At 40.4% G+C, this 21873-nt stretch overlaps 1 protein-coding gene across 2 annotated transcripts in view; it reads left to right on the top strand.

Annotated features, from left to right (window-relative positions):
* The first annotated feature begins 1597 nt into the window (after positions 1-1597).
* Positions 1598-21873, top strand: part of Ero1a (endoplasmic reticulum oxidoreductase 1 alpha) — a 32621-nt gene continuing 12345 nt past the window's right edge. For both annotated transcript variants that reach the window (XM_051177047.1, XM_051177046.1), the window contains exons 1-8: positions 1598-1730; positions 10366-10485; positions 11905-11988; positions 15616-15654; positions 17977-18053; positions 18138-18211; positions 20143-20263; positions 21258-21304. In XM_051177047.1, coding sequence (XP_051033004.1) covers positions 1617-1730; positions 10366-10485; positions 11905-11988; positions 15616-15654; positions 17977-18053; positions 18138-18211; positions 20143-20263; positions 21258-21304 — 676 coding nt within the window. In that variant the 5' untranslated portion in view covers positions 1598-1616. The remainder of the gene's footprint in view (positions 1731-10365; positions 10486-11904; positions 11989-15615; positions 15655-17976; positions 18054-18137; positions 18212-20142; positions 20264-21257; positions 21305-21873) is intronic.

The raw sequence follows: 21873 nt of genomic DNA, 5'->3' as shown, positions 1-21873 counted from the left end.
AAGCTGTTGAGATAATGGATATAGTAATTTGAATCTTACTAAAAGTCTATATAGACTGAAAACATCACATTGTATCCCATCATTATTAATGAATTAAAAATAAGACTGAAAGGTTGGTTGTGATGGCACAGGCTTTTAATCTCAGCACTAGGAAGGCAGAAGCAGGTTGATCTCCATGTAACTGAGTCCATCCTGGTCTATACATCGAGTTCCAGATCAGCTAGGAACACAGAGACCCTTTATCAAAATAAAAATGCATTTCCCCCCAAATCGAAACAACAAAAAATGAAAAGATGACATTGTCAGCTCCATGGATGCCTGCCACAGGCATAGACTGGGCCTTAATGCATCTTTGTACACCTAATGTCAAGCTCAGCTTTGAAAATTGTATGTAAATGGAAACTTACTTGGAATTTGGAACTGTGTGTAAAGGACACCAGGAAAACCACCTTAGAAACAGAAAATGTATCAGGTGGTGGTGACACATGCCAGGCCTTTCATCTCAGCACTCAGAAGGCAGAGGTAGGCGGATCTTATACAGAGCAAGTTCCAGGACAGGCTCCAAAACTACTACATCTGTCTCGGAAAAAACAAAAACAAAAACAAAAACAAAAACAAAACCCACCACCACCACTACTAAAAAACCAAAGAGAGGTTAGGAGAGAGAAAATGAATCTGATTCTAGAAAAGATAAGTATGAACTGTAATATAGATTTAATGAAGTCATTCCAGATAACCAAGGAGGCCCCATATTATCTTAGTATGAGTATAAAGCATGCTATAGATAACTGCCTGTCCCCATTTCCACTTACAAAACGAAAGTGTGGTCTTAACCTTGCTCTGGCTGTGAAATGTGCCTAGATCGCAGAAAACACATTGTTATAGATAAATTTGAAGTTGAGAACACGCTGAACTAACATCTTCCCTATACTGGTTTAACAAAAAACATTTATCAGTTATTAATTATATATTTATAATAAGGTTTAACTCTACAGCCCAGGCGGTTCTGGATGTAGCTGGTTTAGAAATTGAGCAATCTTGCTGCAGCAGCCTCTGGCATGCTTGGATTATAGGCGTAAACCGCGACGCCCAGCCCCCTTTGAAACCAATTTCACCTGTTCTCTTTCTAGTTAGCATAGCCACTAGAAAACCCTAAATAGTTTGTGCGACTGTGCTTCCCCAAGATGAACTCCCAACACCCTTTGGGCTGTAGGTAGCGGAAGCACGGCAGGCACGTAACCCAGGCTCGATTTCCTCCTAGTGAGAAGGGGCTGGGTCGGCGTGAGGTCAGGGGCGAGTGGGCTGGACAGCGACAGCCCGGAGCAGTGGCTCCGGGGAGGCTCCGAACCCGGAAGGACCGGGTCTCGGCGCGGGCGGAGTCTGCGGGCCAGGTGTCCCGAAGGCGGGTGCGTGAGCGGGGTGTTCAACAGGCAGCCGCCCGAGGCTCGCGTGGGCAGAGGCGCGCGCCGCCGCACGTCCGCAGGGGAGGCGGGAGCGCGGAGGGCAGGGGGGAGGGGGCGGAGCGCGAGGCGGGGCGGGGCGGGGCCGGCGCGGGCTTCTTCTGCGGGCGCGCGGCCTGCGCCCTGGAGCCGGGGAGAGGGCGGCGGCGGGCGGCGATGGGCCGCGGCAGGGACTTGCTCGTCGGTCTCCTGGCTGCTGTGTGGCTACTGTGTTCTGGCAACGGCGAGGAGCGGCAGCGGGGGACTGCAGCGCAGCGCTGCTTCTGCCAGGTGAGGTGCGCGCGGCCGGCTTACGGGCTGCGCATCCCCGGGCTCGGGCGACCCCCGTGCGCGGCCCCGACTGCGTTCCAGGTCGTCCCGGGCCGCGGGAACCTGCGATGGGCCAGTTTGTCGTACAGAGTCCCTGCATCCTGCAGTGGTGGCTCCGCGTAGTGAAGTCGGGTTCACAAGACTGGGGCTTCTGAGTGGACCCGGCACCTGGACACCTCGTGCGCGCTGTGTCCTGGGCATCCCCAGCCTTCCGGCTCGGGATCGACTCTGGGGGGCTTGCTGTCGTTGTCAGGAGGTTGAATGACCTTGTGTGGCTCTTTGGATGCCCTGGTCCAAAACTGCCTGGTGTCTTTGCGGCCGTTGTTGTCCAATGACTCCTCGGCCTGTGTGTATGGTGCACTTTCTTCTTCCTGAGCTTGTTCTCGCTCGCATTCTGACACTCCTTAGCGGTTCGAATCCTAGGCAGGCCCCAGCTTCAGTTTAATTATGAGCTGTGATTATTTATTTTTATAGATGTGGGTTCTGTGAGCAAAACATTAAAAGCTTTTTTGGTAATGTAGCCTGTTAATTTTGTATAAGGCCATTACGTTAGATGCAGTGAAATAAGTCCGAAATTCATTTTTTCAGTCTTCAGAAAATGCCAACAGATAGCTTGGAAACATCCAGAAGAACCTGGAATCAGTCGATGTGCTAATTTGTTAAGTGCGTCCTTGTAAAGTTCTGGAAAAACGTTTGGCTATTAGTGGTCCCCTGCCTTTCTTCTGTTTAAAACTATATCAGATCTTTCTACTATTGAGTTATTTGATACGTAAATTGTATTGCTATACAGGTGTTCACAAGCACGCTTCGTGCTGGCTTGCTCTCTTTCCTCCTCCCCTTGTTCGTTACTGTTCTTTACAGTGTTTAAAATATTGGCTTACTTATTTTGTGTGTCTGTGTATTGTACGTGTGGGTGTAGGCATAGCGAGGACTAGGACTGCTTGAAGTGAGGACAGCTTGCAGGAATCTTTCTTCATCCTCCAGTGGGACCCAGGAATCTACCTCAGGCCCTCAGTGGGACCCAGGAATCTACCTCAGGCCCTCAGGCTTGGCAGCAAATGTCTCATTGGCTTTTGTTACTCTTTAAAGCCACCTTTTGGTGGATTTCGGAAATTGTATTTATAAAAAGTGGAGGGATAAACAGCCAAATCATTCGTGGGTCTTACTGTTCATGACCAGAAAAAAAATATGTTGCCGAGTATGATACTTTAATGTTGTTATATCAACATTTGATGTTCGGAGGAAGAGGCATCATCTCACGGCTTTAAATTTTGGATTTTAGGCTTTAAATTTTGGATTTTATTGTTTTGAGTAATTTGGGTGAGTTGTTGGGGGAAGTTCCTTTGATCACAAATGTCAGGAATACAAAGTTTAAATTTTTTATTTATATGTATGTGTCTATATAAGTACATATGTCTGTGGGGATGCCCTCAGAGGTCAGCTGGAGTTACAGGCAGTTGTGAACTCACAGTATGGGTGCTGGGACTAGAACTCAGTCCTCTGGAAGAGCAGCTCTTAACTGCTAAGCTATCTCTCCAGCCAGGTATACAAAGTTTCAACATCTAAACGCTTAAAAGGCAGGAAAAAGCAACTTTTAACTGTCAGTGTTGAGAAAAGATACAAGGTGTTGCACTCAAGAAGGTTCTGGATGTTTGGATAATGATATAAAAATACTATTTGACTCTTCAACTTTTGTTCCCCACTCAACGTTTTTAGAGACCTCCTTTAAATTGAGGAACTTTTAATTACTTTTACATTTCTTCTGGATAGTAATGGAGTTTTTTTTTTGTTACATTATTTTCAGATTTATCTTTTATTTATTTGTTTGTTTATTTTGAGCCACCGTCTCTTGATATAGCCCTGGCTGTCATCCAACTCCTAGAGATCTGACTGCCTCAGCCTCCCGACTGCTGGGATTAAGAGTGAGAGTCATTATGCCCAGCTGGCCCTTATTTATTTTTAAGATTTAATTATTTTTCTTTGACATGTATGTGTGTCTGCCCACCTGTATGTGCACCTCATGCATGTGGTGCCTGAGTAGGTAGGAAGAGGATGTTGGATTCCATGGAACTAGAGCATGAGCCACCATGTGGGTTCTGGGAATAGAACTCAGGTACTATGGAAGAGCAGTGCTTTTTTTGAACCACTGGGCTATCTCTGCAGCCCCCAATAATCTCAGATTTAAATAGTCCCTAATACAAAAAAAAAAAAAAAAAAAAAAAAAAGGAAAAGAAAGAAAAAAGAAAAGAAAATCTGTTAAGTCACGTTCTTTATAGGGAGGATTTCTGGTTAATAGTACATTAGCCTAATTCAGTGGGGCTTTCATGTCTATACTCAGCCTGGGGCAACCTGAGCTTCCTCCAGAATTTAGCCTTGCTAACAGCAGAAATAATCAAAATGGTCTTTGTTTTTCTTTTTTCCTCCTTCCTGCTGTCCAGCCCTCCTACCACATTACCACTGTGCTTTGTACTGTTGTGTGAGTAGTCAAATGGTCTTAGGTTTTTCTTCTTCTTTCTCCTTCCTGCTGTCAGTCTTTCTCACCACTTCTGCCTTTGGTTACCACATCACCACCCTGACTTTCCCTGTTGTGTGAATATAATATCTAGTTTGTAGACGGGGTTCAGCTCACAGGCTCTCTCTGAGTCAGAGCAGTATGTAGCCATTTGACCTTAGAAAGTCATTGCAGTAAAATGTACAGAGCGTGCAAGCAATAAGATTAACTTTGATAAGCATTCTACAGGACACTTCATCAATGAAGTGTTGAGAGATCAAACTGAGTTAAATGGTTTTCAAACCTGCCTTATGATTTCAGCGTGTCTTTGGTTTTCTGTTGCTGTGAAGAGACACCATGACCATGGCAACTCTTATAAAGGAAAACATTTCATTGGTGGCTTACAGTTTCAAAGGTTTAGTCTGTTGTTACCATGGTGAGACATGACAGCCTGCTGGCTGGAAAAGGAGCTGAGAGTCCTGCATCTTGATACACAGGCAACAGGAAGTGGACACTGAATGTGGCTTGATCATATCCAAGATCTCACAGCTTACCTCCACAGTGACACACTTACTCCAACAAAGCCACACCTCCTAATAGTGCCATTCCCTATGAGCTTTTGGGGGCTAATTCATTCACACTGCTGCATAAGATGTCAAAATATCATTTGGTTTAGCCAGCTGTTTGCATTGTTTGCTGGGATTGGACTTTTTGATGGATTGATAGCGCTGATGTGTCTTTGGGGTTGGTCAGTTGTTACTACATATATCTATTTCAAGTCCTTTTAAAATGATTTTCACTGTATGTTGTAAATTTTTTTTTTCTCCTTCGTCTTTCACAAATACTGTTTCACTGTGTAGTCGTGGCATTCCTGGAACTCATTCTGTAGACCAGGCTGGCCTCAAATTCTCAGAGATCTGCCTGCTTTTGTCTCCAGTGCTGGAATTAAAGGCTACCATCACCCAGCATGTTGTAAATTCTTTAAAAAAATTTTTTAGCTTTATTTTATTTTATGCATTTAAATGTTTTGCTTGTACGTATGGATGGGGGGAGGTAGCTGGGGTGGGGGGGTGAGGAGACACTCAGACACAGATGCCAGCTCCACAAACACATTTCGTTTCATTTCCAGTATATTGTAAACATATTCTCCAAACACGTGCCTCTGCAGATTTATTTATTCTGTCAAGTGTCCTGGTAAGTCAGTTTTAAAAATAGCTTTAATTGTTAGGCCAACTTGCTGCGCCGTGGAGAGGTGATTTGTTGAGTGAACAACAAATTTGAAATCGTCAGAGGGATCTTTGAAATAGGTTATTCTAGAGAGGTGGCCATTGACTCTAATTGCCTACTGCACCCCTGGCTTTATGAATAAAGAATATGGAAGAGATATTTGTATGAAGATGGTTGCTATCCTTTGAGTCTCTTCACAATGTGATGTGTTTTTATTTACTTCTTTAATTAAAAAAAGATATACTAATTTTATGTGTGTTTTGCCTGTAGTATGTCTGTGATGTACCTGTGGTGGTCAGACGAGGGCATTGGATCCTCTGGAACTGGAGGTATAGTTGTGGGCCACCATATTTGTGATTAAGCATACATATCATATTGCATTTGACTAAATAAGCTGTGGTCAGTGGAGAAAGTAACTTGAGGGCTCCACCCCCTGCCCCAGGCTAGTTTTCCACGAGCTGGTCCCTTATTCCACTGGGACTACTGCAATACTCCAGTATTAGAGACTTTGACCACAAACTAGGCCTGTAGTTTCCTCCCCATTAAATGTGGGCTGCTTTGGAGAGGAGTAGAGCATTTAAGGAGAGCTGGGTTAATAGCAATATTTAACATTTTTATTTTCTTTATTATTCTGATATAAAATCCATGATATTTAACATTTTAAGCATTTACTTTCTTAATTATATATAATTATACATACATACATACATACATACATGGTCCATCTATAAGTATACCTTTATGCCAGAAGAGGGCATCAGATCCTACTATAGACAGTTGTGAGCTGCTATGTGGTACTGGGAATTGAACTCAGAACCTCTGGAAGAGGAGCCAGTGCTCTTAGTGGCTGAGCCATCTCTCCAGCCCTGTGTTTATTTTCTTTAACCAAATCTGTGAGATGGGAATTACTACTTTATGGAAAACATAAGTGGCAGACTTGGACTTTAAACCTCAGTGGGACTAACTGCAGAGCTTGGTGGCTTGGAGGGGCTGCCCTCTGGAAACTTGAGTACCTTGAGAGGCTTTGCAACTCTCACACTTTAAAGTGGGTGTGGCTATGTGCTAGGCTGCATCACTCCTTCTATCTACCTGTGTGTAGTGAGTTTTTCTCTGTCCCATCAGCCAGTATCTTAGGCTTTATTTTTAGTTAGCTCTTGATACTTAAATTTCTATTAATCTATGTGCTGTCTTGAGGCTGTTTCCTTTACATACATACTGTCATCCTGCTTCCTCCCTGTCTCTTCACATCTCCTCCTTCTTCCCAGCATCCTCTCTGTGCCTGTAAATCCCACCTAGCTATTGGGCATTCAGCTTTTTATTAAACCAATCAGAATGACACATCTTTACACAGTGTAATCAAATATCTTACAACACCTACTGTCCCTCAGTTTGGGCCTTTTTACCTTCAATTATTAGTTTGGCTCCTACCCAAAGCTGGTTATCACTTGAAGTGCACTTCAGGTTTTAGTAGGTGTCAACCACTTTGGGAGGGGGGAAAGGAGGCTTTTTTAAAGTTTAGATTCCTGTGACAGGCAGAGTTGTGCTTTGCAGTGGGGAATGGTGTTGTGGTTACCCAAACAGCAGGAGCTGGGCTTCTGTCTCTTGTCTTAAAGGATGTTCTTTTGTTTCTAAGAGTCTGTGGCTTCTATTGGTGCCATTTCTGCCACAGCCCTTCCTTGTGACTGATTTGGTAACATTCCTTTTGTTCTCTAGTTTCTAGAACTAGACTAGCATCACACTTGTAAAACTTCTTCCAAGAATGGAGCTCTGCCTCACCTCATGGATTTCTAAGTGTCTCTCTGTCTCCACTGAGCCTGAGCTCTTTGCATCTATTAAAACCCTGTCATTTTTATTTTGTGTCCTTAGCCACTCTGCTACCTGTGGTTGTAGTGGAGAATACGGCCCTTGGTAAAGGGCAGAATGTTTAAGTCTTGCATGTGTGTGCCTTCTGTTCCTCTGTAGTCTCCTGGCCATGTGCCATCCCTGCTCAGGGGATCTTGCATTCTTTCCTGGCATGGAGTGTCCTTTGGTGCACTTTAGAATGACATGTGGGTGGACAGAAGGTGGGGCACAGGTTGTCCTCATTGTCTATGTTCCTTGCCTTGTGAGTGTGCTCTTGAGCTTGGGATACCAAGCACACATGTGTAGACAGTGCGTTATGTCTCAGTACAAACGGGGCAGCCCTCACTCATTTACCTGCCCACTCCATGAGTGATCCCTGAGATCTACTGTGTCACTTCCAGAAGCATAGTGCCACAGGCTGGTGACAGGGGTGAAAAAAAACATCATTTTTTTTTTTTTTTTTTTTTTCTGAAGGATTTTATACTGTAGTTGATGAGATAGGTACAGTCAGAAAAATGAGGCATTCTCACACTACAGTACTATGTAGAATGTTCTGGAAGCACCCAGAAGAGACAGTTGACCCTGAAATTGGAGAAGAGAGTGCATCCCAAAAGTGACAGTGCTTAGCCGTGTCCTGCAAGTTTATTGCAGGTTTATTTTCACTGTGGCAATGAGCTCCTGGGGCATTTGGCTTCAAGTTCAGGTTTTTGTTTTTTCTTTTGTCACTTGCTGTCTCTGGTTGCAGCTCTCCTTTTATTTAATCTTTGTGTTATTTCTGTGTCATTCTTTTTTAACATTCCTTTTTAATTCGAATCAAAGGTGAGAAATGGTAGGTGGTTTCTATCCTTACAAATTCAAAAGGAATGAAAATAGATAAGATAGAATATATGAATCAGATTTTTAGAAAATAAGCGAGACTAGAAAAATGAGTAAAAAGTGTTTGTTTTGGGACATTGCTATTAGTGTATTCTGGTTTTCAGGTGAAAAGTTTCTGTTACTGAATTTCAGTGTTCTTAAATTAAGATAAGATTTCACATACTACAAGGGTAAAATATTAATTCAGTATTTTAATGAGGGTTTATAACTTGCTTTCTTATTTTTAATATATATATATAGTATATGAAAAACCAAATACATATATATTTGATTACACAGAGACAGGGTTTTTCTGTGTAGCAGCCCTAACTGTCCTTGAACTCGATTTGTAGATCAGGCTAGCCTTGAACTCAAAGAGAGCTGCCTGCCTCTGCCTCCCAAGTTCTGGGATTAAAGGCATGTGCCACCACGCCTCACCTTTTGATTTTTCAAGACAGGGTTTCTCTGTATTGCTTTAGAGGCTGTCCTGGAGAACTAGCTGTGTAGACCAGGATGGCCTCAAACTCACAGAGATCCACCTACCTCTGCTCCCCAGTGCTGGGATCAAAGGCATGCACCACCACTGCCCAGCTCAGGCCTCACTCTTAAATATTTTTAATTATGTGTATGTGTATATGGGGTATGTGCATGTGAGTACCGTGCATAGGGAGGTCAGAAGAAAGCATTGGATCTGTTGGAACTGGAATTACAGGTGCTGTGAGCCACCTGATAGGGCTATTGGGAACTAAACTTGAGTCCTTCTTGTTTTGTTGCTTTATTTATTTATTTATTTATTTTTGAGGCAGGGTTTCTATGTGTGACAGTCCTGACTGTCCTGGGACTTGCTCTGTAGATCAGGCTGGTCTCGAACTCACAGAGATCCACCTACCAAGTACTGGGATTAAAGGCATGAGCCACCTCTACGACTACTCCCTGAGATTTGTGCTGCTATTTGTATAGGTGTGGGACTGCCTACCAGAGCATGGTCAGCCTACCAGGGACCACATCCCCAAAGAGAACTCTTCATAGCAGCTGTCACCAGCTCCTCAGTGAGGCCGGGCACACTTCCTTATTTTCAATGTAATTTACAGTGCAAAGACACCACACTGAAATACTGCAGGGTTCTTTTTTTCTGGTGTGATGTGTGTTCTTTTTTTCTGTTCTTCTTTTTTTTTTTTTTTTAAATAATTATGTACATACTCCTCCCTTCCTCCTTCTCTTCCTTCCTTCCTTTTTCGTTTTTCGAGACAAGGTTTTTCTATGTAGTTCTGGAGCCTGTCCTGGAACTCACTCTGTAGACCAGACTGATATACTTATGTCTTAGTGTTATATTATTTTATCAGGTATTTTCTTAGCTCCAAATAATGCCCAAAACTTTAAGTTTCACAGCCAGTAACATTAGCTGATTATAACTTCTCATTACATCCTGATGTAGAAAGTTAATAGCTTGATCTAGGAGGAAGGGTCAAGACATCAGTGCTAAGCATTTGTGGTCAGTTTATTATCCCAGTGTTGCTATGATAAGTGAGTTCTGAGCATCAATCCAAACCTAGAAAACCTGCCATGGCCCAATGAGTTACTGCTTGTTTCATTAATTGGTGTTACTTCTCTTTTTACACTCACCAAGCTGTCTCTGACCCACATAGCCTCTGAAAATGAGAGTGAGACAAAGCAAGTCCCAGGGAAACTCAGAATAAGAATCCAGCGCTGCTCTGGATAGCCAGGTGCAAATGGGAAATGGTCTCTAGAGAGTCCGTAGCATCTTTTCTGCCTTTGTGCATGTGCTCATCAGTCATATGATGGAATATGAAATATGATTTCAGTTTCCTTGTTTGTTGGTCCAGCCACAGGGAGACAGACCTCTCTCTTAATTTTAGTGCCATCCTTTGGTCAGATCAGCTGGGTCTTGGAGGGTAGGGCCAAAAGGTGGCTGCTAGGGGTCCAGTTCCGTCTTCGTCCGAGCTCAGCTGATTCTATAGAAATGCATTGTGTTGCTGTAGAGACACAAGACGAACAGCATCACTGTATTGTTGTTTCCTATCTTAGGAATCAAGAAAGGGTGGGACAGTAAGCTTGCTGAGTAGCATGCTTTTATTATTATTTTAAACAATAATTATGTGAGGAAAAGAACCATGTGGTATCTGGGACATTTAAATCTAATACTTATTTTCTTTTTAACAGGTTAGTGGTTACCTGGATGATTGTACCTGTGATGTTGAGACCATCGATAAATTTAATAACTACAGACTTTTCCCAAGACTACAAAAACTTCTTGAAAGTGACTACTTTAGATATTACAAGGTATTTTCAATTTTTATGATTTATTTATTTATTTATTTATTATGTATACAGTGTTCTGCCTGTATGTATGCCTGCATGCTAGAAGAGGGCACCAGATCTCATTTTAGATGGTTGTGAGGCACCATTGCTGGGAATTGAACTCAGGTCCTCTGGAAGAGCAGCCAGTGCTCTTGACCTCTGACTCATCTCCAGCCTGGGGAAGTTTCAATTTTTTATGTAAGTATGCTATAATGGATGATTATATTTTCTTAGAAGACTAAACTTTGGTACTGTTTTTGAAATTGGTAATTATTTAAATGTGTACAAAGTTTAAAAAATTAAAGAAAATTTAGTGAGCCGGTGTGGTGGTGCCTGCCTTTAATCCCAGCACTTGAGAGGCAGAGGCAGACAGATCTCTATGAGTTTGAGACCAGCCTGGTTCCAGGACAGTCAAAGCAACATAGAGAAACCTTGTCTTGAAAACTAAAATAAAACATATACTATTTGAATGCTTCTGCATAAAGGTGTGCAAGCCATGGCATGCCTGTGGTGGTAGTATGACAGCTTCATGAGTTGCCTCTTGCCTTTTGCCTGTATGTTGGTTCTGAGGTTCCAGCTCAGGTTGTCAGGCTTAAGGGCATCTTCATCTGGTGAGCCACTTCTGACTGTTAAAATGTATACCAAGTTTAGTAGGAAAACTTGGTTCACAAGTGAACTGTTTAGTTGAGAAACCACCCTGTGTGTGTGTGTGTGTGTGTGTGTGTGTGTGTGTGTGTGTGTGTGTGTATGTATGTATGTATGTATGTATGTGCGCACACATGCACCTGTGCCTGTGCCTGTACCTGAGGAGACGGGAGGGCAGCTATGGGTATTGTTTCTCAGGCACAATCCACTTGTTTATTCTAGACTTGGTTTTTCCCTGGCCTGAGCTCTGTCTGACAGGCCACATTGGTTGCCTTCTGTAATGCTGTCTCTGAGTCCCCAGCTCTGGGACTGCAAGTATGGGCCACCATGATTGCTTTCTATTTTCATGGCTTCTGGGAGGTAAACTCATGTCCTTGTAAACTCATACCAGCTGAACTCTCCACAGCTCTGATACTTTTCACTTCAATAATTTCTAGAGTTAGAAACGAACTGGTTAAACTGAAGTTAAAATGGAAATTGCTATATTGTTTTCAACACATTCTGTTGTTTTGTTAGCCATCAGATGTGCTCCAATTAAGATTAGTATAGAGCCTGTTTGGGGGGGGGGTCTGTGTCTCCAACCATGAGGCTTACCAGTTTCACCAGTCATGAGTTTATACAGTCAGTGAAACTTGACCAGTAACGGGAGAGACCATGTAATCTCTGATAAACCATAGCCACTACCTGGGAGCGTGATTCCAATAGTTGGTTGTATTCTCAGGGCTTTATGTTGTATAACTTTCAATTCTTTTACAGGTAAACCTGAAGAAGCCATGTCCTTTCTGGAATGACATCAACCAATGTGGGAGAAGAGACTGTGCTGTCAAACCCTGTCATTCTGTAAGAACTGTCCCAACTGTTTCCATTCTTTACATATTTTCAAGGAGGGCGATTATTAATCAAATTTTAATTTGATCCTGTTTAAATATATCATTCGTTATACATAAATGAATATCATAGGTTTATAATATGTATATAAACCTAAACTTACAAATATAAAAGCTACTTATTTGTTTGTGTGCTGATGCATGGAGTGACATTGAGACTAGAGGCTGACAGTCAAGTTGCTTCCTCTAAACTTTTCACTTTAATTCTGAACCTTGTGGTTCACCGATGAGGCAGGACAGCTGCTTCCTCCAGTTCTGGGACTGCAGCCGCTACCCCTCCAGCCTGACTTCCTACTAGACTCAGGTTCTCATGTTTGTGTGTGAGGCATTTTACTGACTGAGCTGTCTCCCAGCCCCATAAAATCTATTTTGAATCATAATGTCTTCATGGTACAATAATAATAACAACAACAATAATAAATAGTTACATATAATAATAACAGTAATTATACATAATAATAATTATTATTACTGAAACAGGATCTTTCACTATGTAGTCCTTGGTGGTCTAGAACTTACTATGTAGATAAGGCTGTCCTCATATTTGGGAGATCTGCCTGCATCTGCTTCCCAAGTGCTGGAACTAAAGGTGTTAACCATCATGCCATTTTTTTTAAAGTAAAAATTAAGTTTTTATGGTTAATACACTTATTTTTTTATAAAGTCAAATTAATTTTTTATTACATTTTTGTTGGTGGTGAGGGGGTGGCGTGCCTCTCACTTGGGGAGGTCAGAGACCACTTGCTGGGATGAGCCATCTCTTCCCACTGTGTAATTCCAGGGACTGAGCCCAGGCACTTATGCCTGGTACTGGATCCTTTAACCCCTGAGTCGTCTTGCTGGCCCTGTACCATTTTTCTTTTTATTTAAGTGATTCCTTCCACTCTGGTTCCTTCACTGCCTATCAAGGTAATGCAATCTTTCGATTTATTTATTTGTTAGAGAGATTAATTGTTCTTTTGGCTTGATATTTGTTTTCCTTTTGAAGTTTGAAGTATTCTGTGAAAGCAGAGATTTGCTTTTTTCACACATTCAAATGATGCAGGTTTTTACAAGTATATAGGACTAGGGGTGTAACCCAGTGGCGGAGCTCTTGTCTAGCACGAATGAGTCCCTGTTGCCCTGATGCCAAGCACCACCAAAAACGTCTGTGTTATCATTTCACATTTCACTTGACCACTTCAAGCTGACATTAAGTACATGTATATTGTGCAGCCATCTTTACTGCCCATTTTTGATCCCCCTCACACACTGAAACAGACTGTGCTGCTTAAATTCTAACCCAGCCCCTCTCATCCTATTTTCTTTTTTCAATCCAGTTTGACTGTTTTAGGCACCTGCCATAAAGGGAATTATATATTTGTGCTTTTATATCTGGTTTTATTTCACATAGTATATTTATTTTAAGTAAAGGATATAATATATATCAGAATTCTAAGAATGAATCAGTGTATTGCTGAATGTCTAGATTTATATCTGTATATAAACCCATTAGTGCTTTACTATATATAGTAGTATATGTCCACTCATCTGCCGCTGTTCAATACATCTGTACCACTGAGGCATATCTCTAGCCTTTAAGATTTTCTTAGTATATATCTATAAGTGGGTTTGTTGGATTGTGTAGTAACTAAAAATTTTGAGGAATGCAAAACTGTCTTTCATAGTGATTGTAGCATTATATGTTTTTATCATTGACACCCAAGAGTTCCCATTTCTTCACTTCTCCGAAGTTCCACTACCTTTCAAAGTGTCCCCTGGGTGCGAACTTTTAACACTTGGGCCTTTTGGGAATGTTCAAAGCACAACAGTTACTATGTGAAAATCTGGCATATCATTAAGATACTATCAGCTTAAATATTTAATTTCTAAGTTCTTAAATGTATCTGTTGTTTTTTGTTTGTTTGTTTGTTTTTGTTTTTCGAGACAGGGTTTCTCTGTGTAGCCCTGGCTGTCCTGGAACTCTCTCTGTAAATCAATCTGGCTTCAGACTCACAGAGATCCACCTGCCTCTGCCTCCTGAATGATGGGATTTAAAGGCTGCACCACAACTTCCCAGCTCACTTATGTTTTTTATAATAATAAAATAGCAATAGGAAGAAAAATAGTTGGGGAAATTTAAATATATTAGTGTCTGAGGAATTGTGGTAAGATGTGGTAGACTCAGTTTTATCAGAATGAGAATTTTCCTGTGAGTCTAGTAGTCTTGTTTCTTAGACTGATAGAATGTTTGCCTTTTTAAAAAACATGATACCTTCCTGTTGATCTAGTGGCAGCTAGGGGAAGAGCATCCATTGCCTTCATTTTACCCATTGAAGAGCCCATTAGGCTCCAACTCAATCCTGACCCATAGTCCTACAGATGTCCTGTTTAAACTCAGTGTGTCTCAAAAAAAAAAAAAAAACCAAAAACAAGATCATGAACATGGGGAGGGCTTTGCAGGGAGGAGGGGAGAAAAAGACGAAGAAGTGATATTAGGATGCATGTTATATGTATATGAAATTTTCATGAATAAATTAATAATATAAGTCAAAAAGAAAAACCTAACATTCCCACCTCAAAATATTCTTATTTTATAAATATAAAATTGGCAGAGAAATGCCATAATGTAGAAAGATAACATAGTTTTGGAGGCATGAGAAAGGAAAATGAGATGAAGAGACTGGTAAAGATACCAATTAGCATGTGATTTGAACAATGAATATTCTGTGTGGGTACATAGGGTGCCAAGTCTTGGTTTTATAAGCTTAGCTCTGCCCTTGAGTTTGTGGTTTAGTAGAGAGGAGAAACACTAAATTGACCCTTTCAACACACATTTCACAGCCCAGTTACAAAGTATCTGAGCTATACATGCTAAGAACAGACAAGCAGGATCTATAGGTCCTCAAGTGACATTGAGGACATGAAATACTTCCACTCCCTGCAGACAAGCCTGTATTTTATCCTAATGCTTCCTAATAGGCTGAACTATAGGGACTCAAGAGTGACTAAAGAATATGCATAGGCCAGGTGGTGGTGGCACAGGCCTTTAATCACAGCACTTGTGAGGCAGAGGCAAGAGGATTTCTGTGAGTTTGAGGCCAGTTTGGCCTATAGAGTGAGTTCCAGGACAGCCAAGGCTACACAGAGAAACCCTATCTCAAAAAACCAAAAAAAGAAAGAAAAGGGAAAAAGAGCACACATGGATTTGGGATGTTTGCCACAGCCTAATTGTCCCCTGTACCTGCATTTATATTATACACCACAAGAGTGATAGAATGCTTGTAAACAGTTTATATTTCCATGGTACACTACATGATCAGCAGTCTATGGGCCTTGAATTTTATTTGCCCACTTTTTGAGAGATCTTATTTCATAGCTCTTGCTCAAAGACCAAGCTGGTCTCATATAGATATCTATTGGACGGTTAGGATTAAAGCTGTGTGCTACCACACCCATTGCATTTTTATTTGCTTTAAAGAACTTATTTAAAATCACCTAATTCTTCTCACTTGAAGATAGTCTCCAGTAATTTATGAATTTACATCATAAGAATTTAAAATATTTTTTTGAAGATAAAATAAATGTGTTTCTTTTTCAGGATGAAGTTCCTGATGGAATTAAGTCAGCAAGCTACAAGGTATGCATATAAACTTACTGATGTGACTGTTATCTATGAAAATCTTAGAAAATCCTCTTTCCTGCTCTCCGCAGTGACATACCTTGGACGCTAGTTCATATTAAAAAGTTTTTGCTCCTTTTAAGAAAATATATATAAGTAAATAAAATATTTAAGTAAAAGTAGTAGATGGAAACCTACTTACCCATTATCCAACAGTTATTAGTGATGGCCAGTTTTGCTTCATGTGTATTTCCTACTCCACTTTCCCCATCATTTTAAGGCCAAACTCAGATAAATCTTTTTGTTTAAGAGCGATGCAAAATTAGAGCATTTCAGAATTAGGCTAAATGCCATTCAAAATTTTCTCAAAAAATAGAACTCATGAAACATTTTGCTTAAAACATCACACATATTTATGTGTAATGAGTATTTTCTCAGAAAATGTCAGCAGAGAAGAGTCAGCTGAGGTTATTGGTAATTTCAAATAGATTAATCATCAAATATAGTTTTGAAGAAGACTGTGATCAATTTTATAGAAAATTTAAAATAGTAAACTATTGAAAAAAATGTTCTTCAGAAACATTTCCATAAATGTAATTAGAAGCTGAGTAAATTACTAAATGGTACTAAAAAGTTACTTTAATTTTAAAAATTCAGATAAGGGTTTAAAAGTTTTTGTTTTAGTATATATACATAGGCACATGATGCTTTTTTTGAGTAAATTTAAAAGCATATTAGGTTGTTTGGCATGTGTATGTATGTGTGTGTCAGCAGGGCCTCATTTTGGCAACTTGGACACCATCTTTCAGACTAGTTAGTTCTCAAGTTTCTGGTTATGTCTGTCTTTGGCTTACATTACTGTAGGAGTGCTGGGATTATAGATGCTATTGCATCTGGCTTCTTACATGGCCTCCGGGGAACAAGCTCATGCTTGCATGACAAGGGTGTCTATCTGTTAGACCATCTTTCAGGGCCTTTGATGTTTATTTGAAATTTTGTTTTCTTTTTTTTTCCTTTCTTTCTTTTTTTTTTTTTTTTTTTTTTTCAAGACAGGGTTTTCTCTGTGTAGCCTTGGTTGTCCTGGAACAGGCTGGCCTCAAACTCAGAGAGATCCACCTGCCTCTGCCTCACAAGTGCTGGGATTAAAGGTGTAATTTTCTTTTCACATAATTTTAAGTGCATGGCTGTACTACCTTGAACATGCCAAATCTTGTCTGAAATAATTTCCAACTTACAGCAAAATTGTAAGGTTAACATAAAAAACATTTTGTATATGGTAATCCCTGATTTTTACATATTTTAGCACATTTGTTGTGTCATACTTTTTCTATATAGAATTCTGATGATTGCAGGTTAAGTAGATTGTATATTTTTACTCTTTAATATTTAACTATGTATCAAAGAATTTGAGTTTCAAGAAGCTTTTTTAAAAGTTGAACTGTTTTATATATTAACTGAATATAGTGAAGCACAGTTGTCAGACAATAAATATATATTTCAAAAAATCCAATCACTCAGTTATTTATGTCCCCTAAAAGCTTAGTCATTTCAGTACTTTTAGTATCCTAGAGTGGGCAGAAATCCTGTGGTCATCCTAACAAGGCAGTTGTAGGTGTTCAGTAAACATTTATTTATGGCCTTCATAGTTTTAACATTTAATGGCAATGTTCTATAGTCTCATGAGCTTGGTCTGTGCTGTGCACACACCTGCTAGAAAAAAATGTATGTGTGCATGTTTAGACAGACATCAAGAAGAAATAGGGTAGGCAAAGCATGTGTTTTAAATACCTAAAGCTATTAGCATATTTTCTATAACGTGCTCTTCCAGTTACTGCATGGGAAAGAGTTGATATGTACAATCTGTCTAGTACCACCCTGCCGTCAGGGAAGAGGAAGCCGGCACTTATGGTCAGGTCACTAGGACTCTGCCTTTTGATATATAGCATGACTTCCATGTATCACAGAAATTTTCCTTGTGCATGTCTCAGTTGCTGTTTGTAAGTGTGATATTCTTTATTTTGTGAACATAATAGTGAGTTTGAGGCCAGCCTGGTCTACAGAGTGAGTTTCAGGACAGCCAGAACTACACAGAGAAACTCTGTCTTGAAAAAAAAAAAAAACAGAGCATTTTGTAGGCTTTGGAGCTTGGTTGATAGTGGTAGGTAGCATGAGCCTTGGCTAACTATTAATTTCACAAAATGTTGCTTAAGGCTGCATGGTCCATGCCTGTAATCCCAGCATCCAGGAGGTTAAAGCAGGGAGGTTTTATGACTTTGTCTCAAAAACAAAAGTGGAACCAGCAGTTTTAAAATGTAGGAAATCTGTTTTCTGTCCCTTTAGTATTCTGAAGAAGCCAATAACCTCATTGAAGAATGTGAACAAGCTGAGCGGCTTGGAGCAGTGGACGAATCTCTAAGGTGATTTGCTCTCCGAGCTACTTTTGTTTTTCTTCGTCACAGTTGACTAGAAAAAAAGAATAATGCAATTTTCCTTATTTGAAGTGAGGAAACCCAGAAGGCTGTTCTTCAGTGGACCAAGCATGACGATTCTTCAGACAGCTTCTGTGAAGTTGATGGTATGATTGTTAACATGTTCATTACACTCCCAATGATGTTCCTGCTCCCCTCCCTCCTTCCTTCCCTCTCTCTGTCCCTCCGTCCCTGCCTCCATCCCTCTCTCCCTCCTCTTTGTTATATTAAGCATTAAACTCAGGCTTTGGATATGATAGGTCAGTGCTGCTCCAGATGCTGCCCCTCATCAATTCTTTTAGTTATTTTTAAATCTCAGTACTAACAGTGTGACAAGTCCTCAGAAAGCTAAACATAGAATCATAGGACTTAGCAGTGGCATTCCTAGGTATTTAACTCAAAAGAATTGGAGAACGACTCAGACAGGTAGACCAGTATTCATTCATAGGAGACACAGGTAAAATGGTCTATGTGTCTACCACTAGATGCAAAAATAATTGAAATGTATTAAGTATATATCATACAAATACACATGAATACTACTGAGTCATAAGAAGCAGGGAGTTTCCAACAAATGCTACAGTGTGGCAGAAGGCAGATACAAAGACAAGTATGGTGTGAATCCACTTGTGAACTGTCTGGTACAGGCAAACTCATAGCAACAGAAAGTAGGTTAGTGGTTAGTAGATGTGCTGGGGTGGCATATGGAGAGGTCATTGTTAAATGATCATACTTTCTGTTCAGGGCTATGGAAAAGATTTGGAAACAGAAAATGGCAATGATTACACAGCATTGTGAATGTAACTCATGGTTCACTGACTATGGTGGAAAATGCTAATTTCATTATATGTATTTTTACCATAGTAAAAAGAAAATTAATTAGTTTCTGTAAAAAAATTTACCTCTTATGTTTTGTTGTTTTATGTGTCAGGCAATTTACAGTTCTGTATCTTTTGCATTTTGCAAAAGTAGTTAAAATGTAGGAATGAGGAAAATGTCTTCTGTAAATGATGCTGGACCGTTAACCTTTTCTGTGATGATGGTCTCTGTGGTTTTGGTGCAGAGAATATTGAACCATGACATCATGTCTGCAGCTGGCGCTGAATTTGGCAGCCTTAGACCACATTAGTCCTTGGATCAAGATTTATTGATCTAGTTCTTTTTCTAGTATCTTTTTTTTTTTTTAATTTGAATTGTTGACCTCTGAATTGGCTAAGCAAAACTAAATCAAATTTGAATTTTGGCTCTTTAGTAGTGAACTTTTAGAAAGTTAGTGAAAAGAGCCAGACGTTGATGGTGGACACCTTTAACTAGAGCATTTCAGAGGCAGGTGGATCTTTTGGGTTCCAGGACAGCGAGGGCTACAAAATGACAAAATGAGACCCTGTCTCAACCTGTGTCCTTCCCCCTTACCCCCCCCCAAAAAAAAGATAAAGGGCTTTTAAAATTATGTGACTTTTTTTGGGGGAGGAGAGTTTTCTGTAGTGGGATACATGCCATGTTTTGACATGTGTGTCTTGTCTGTGATTTTGAGGGTTTTTTTTTTTTTTTTTTTTTTTTTTACTGTTTTCTTGTTTTTGCTTTTTGAGACAGGACAGCCCTGGCTGTCCTGGAACACACTCTGTTAGACCAGGCTAGCCTGGAACTTAGAGATCTGCCTGCCTTTGCCTCCCAAATCCTGGGATTACGACTTGCACCATCACCTCCTGGCTGTTTTTTCTCCTGTTTGGGATCAAACCCAGGGTTTTCCCTGTGCTAGGTGGCTGCTCATCTGCTGAGCAGCACTCTCGTCATTCCCACTAGTGAGTGATGAGCTGCATGCTACCGTGGATGGAAACATTCATTGTTTGGACAGTTTGTGAGCATTGACTCACATATTTTCTTAAACTCTAAAGTTCATGTATTCCTATTCTTACCACTTACAAGATGAGAATTCTTTGCAAACGTTGTGTACAGTGGATGTGGCTGTTTGTTTCTCCCTATTTTCCTTTCTCCTAAAATGTTCTGAAATAGGAAAGATTTGGTTTTTATCTCGCAGATATACAGTCCCCTGATGCTGAGTATGTGGATTTACTCCTTAACCCTGAGCGCTACACAGGCTACAAGGGGCCCGATGCTTGGAGGATATGGAGTGTTATCTATGAAGAAAACTGTTTTAAGTATGTATTATTTTCCTAGATTTGTGCAGATCAGGTTCATATCCTTAAGAGATCATTTGGACAAAGAAACTTAAATGCAGTAAATCCTGTTCTCCCGGGACACTGGCTGCAACAAATACTTCTTTAAAGACTTATGTAATATGGGCTGGAGAGATGGCTCAGAGGTTAAGAACACTGGCTACTCTTCCAGAGTCCTGAGTTCAATTCCCAGCACCCACATGGTGGCTCACAACCATCTGTAATGAGATCTGGTGCCCTCTTCTGGCATGCAGTCATACATGCAGACAGAACACTGTGTACATAAGACTTAGATAGTATTAGACCTTATTATGATGGGAACTTCTGAGCAAACATTCCTGAGTGGCTTACAGGATCTCCTTATGTAGATGAAGTAATTTGGAAGTAAGGGCTTTGCTTCATTTACCAAGATCACTATAGCCAGTGTTGGGTTGGCTCAGAATCTACGGTTTAAGATTCTTTTCATTTCTCTCTGCTCCCCTTTCTGTGGTCACAGTTATTTTACCCTCTAAACGTTAAATGATTTCAGAGAACAGCTCCAGGTTGACATTTTGTGTACTCACTGTATGCTATGGTCTGTGTTAAACGTGCCATGGACTTGCTCCACTAGTTTTTATGGTAACAGTTTATTATAGTCATAAGTGCTTGCAGATGGAGATCTAAGACAAAGCTAGATATTTGTCCAGTCCCTAGGGGAAGCTCCCTCTTTATGTCCTTAAGCAGTGCAATGGACGTTGATCATTGGGTGACTGAGAAATGCCTATGGTTCTTTACTTGGAAACCTGAAGGCTCTGAAGAATGTACTAGTTCACTTTGGGGGAAAAACCTGTGTGTGCATTTGCGTGTGCATGTGCATGTATGATTCTCTCAGGGACAAAAGCTCTTCATGATAACACATTTTACTTTCAAAATCTGATATAATTATAATACTGTGGGTAACACTGGTGTTCAAACAGTGCAATTCTTTTGTTTGTAGGCCACAGACAATTCAAAGGCCTTTAAATCCTTTGGCTTCTGGTCAAGGTGAGTTCTTTTCATCTTCTATTGTTTATTGGCTAGTGAACTTGGGTTAGAGTGGAGAGGAAGTAAAGGTTAAGTGGCAAGGGCAGTTGAGATCATGTAGTTCTCTGGTCCTGTTTCTAGAAGTTATGTCTCGCCCTTGTGAGGATATATCATGGTGTTAGGCCATTGTAATATGAAGATTAGGTAATGTATTTTGTATTTGTTGTCTGTTTTTGTAACGTACTAAGTAGTTGTTTACTTCAGTTTTATTTACCCTTCAAATAAATGAATATCCCAAACATTTACCTAATTTTTCAAATAACTTGAGCTAGGGAGGAAGTTTAATGGTACAGGGCTTGGTCACCATATCTCAGGCCCTGGGCTTGACTCCCAACCAAACAAGAAACAAAACAAAACAAAAATAAATGATGTTAAATCCTATTCATATTCCATATAGCCTTTGTATCTCACTGACAGTTTTCATTGTTCATCTACACTCAAAATCTGGTCTAAATGCTGCTGCCTTTCCCAAAATATTTTCCTTCCCAAGTGGAAGTCATCTTTGGCTCCTTCTGAAGTAGTCTATGCTG

Source organism: Phodopus roborovskii, unplaced genomic scaffold, assembly GCF_943737965.1.
Source record: "Phodopus roborovskii unplaced genomic scaffold, PHOROB, whole genome shotgun sequence".
Classification (NCBI taxonomy): domain Eukaryota; kingdom Metazoa; phylum Chordata; class Mammalia; order Rodentia; family Cricetidae; genus Phodopus; species Phodopus roborovskii.
Note: the sequence above shows the minus strand (reverse complement) of the source record. Positions and strands in the feature narration are given on the sequence as shown.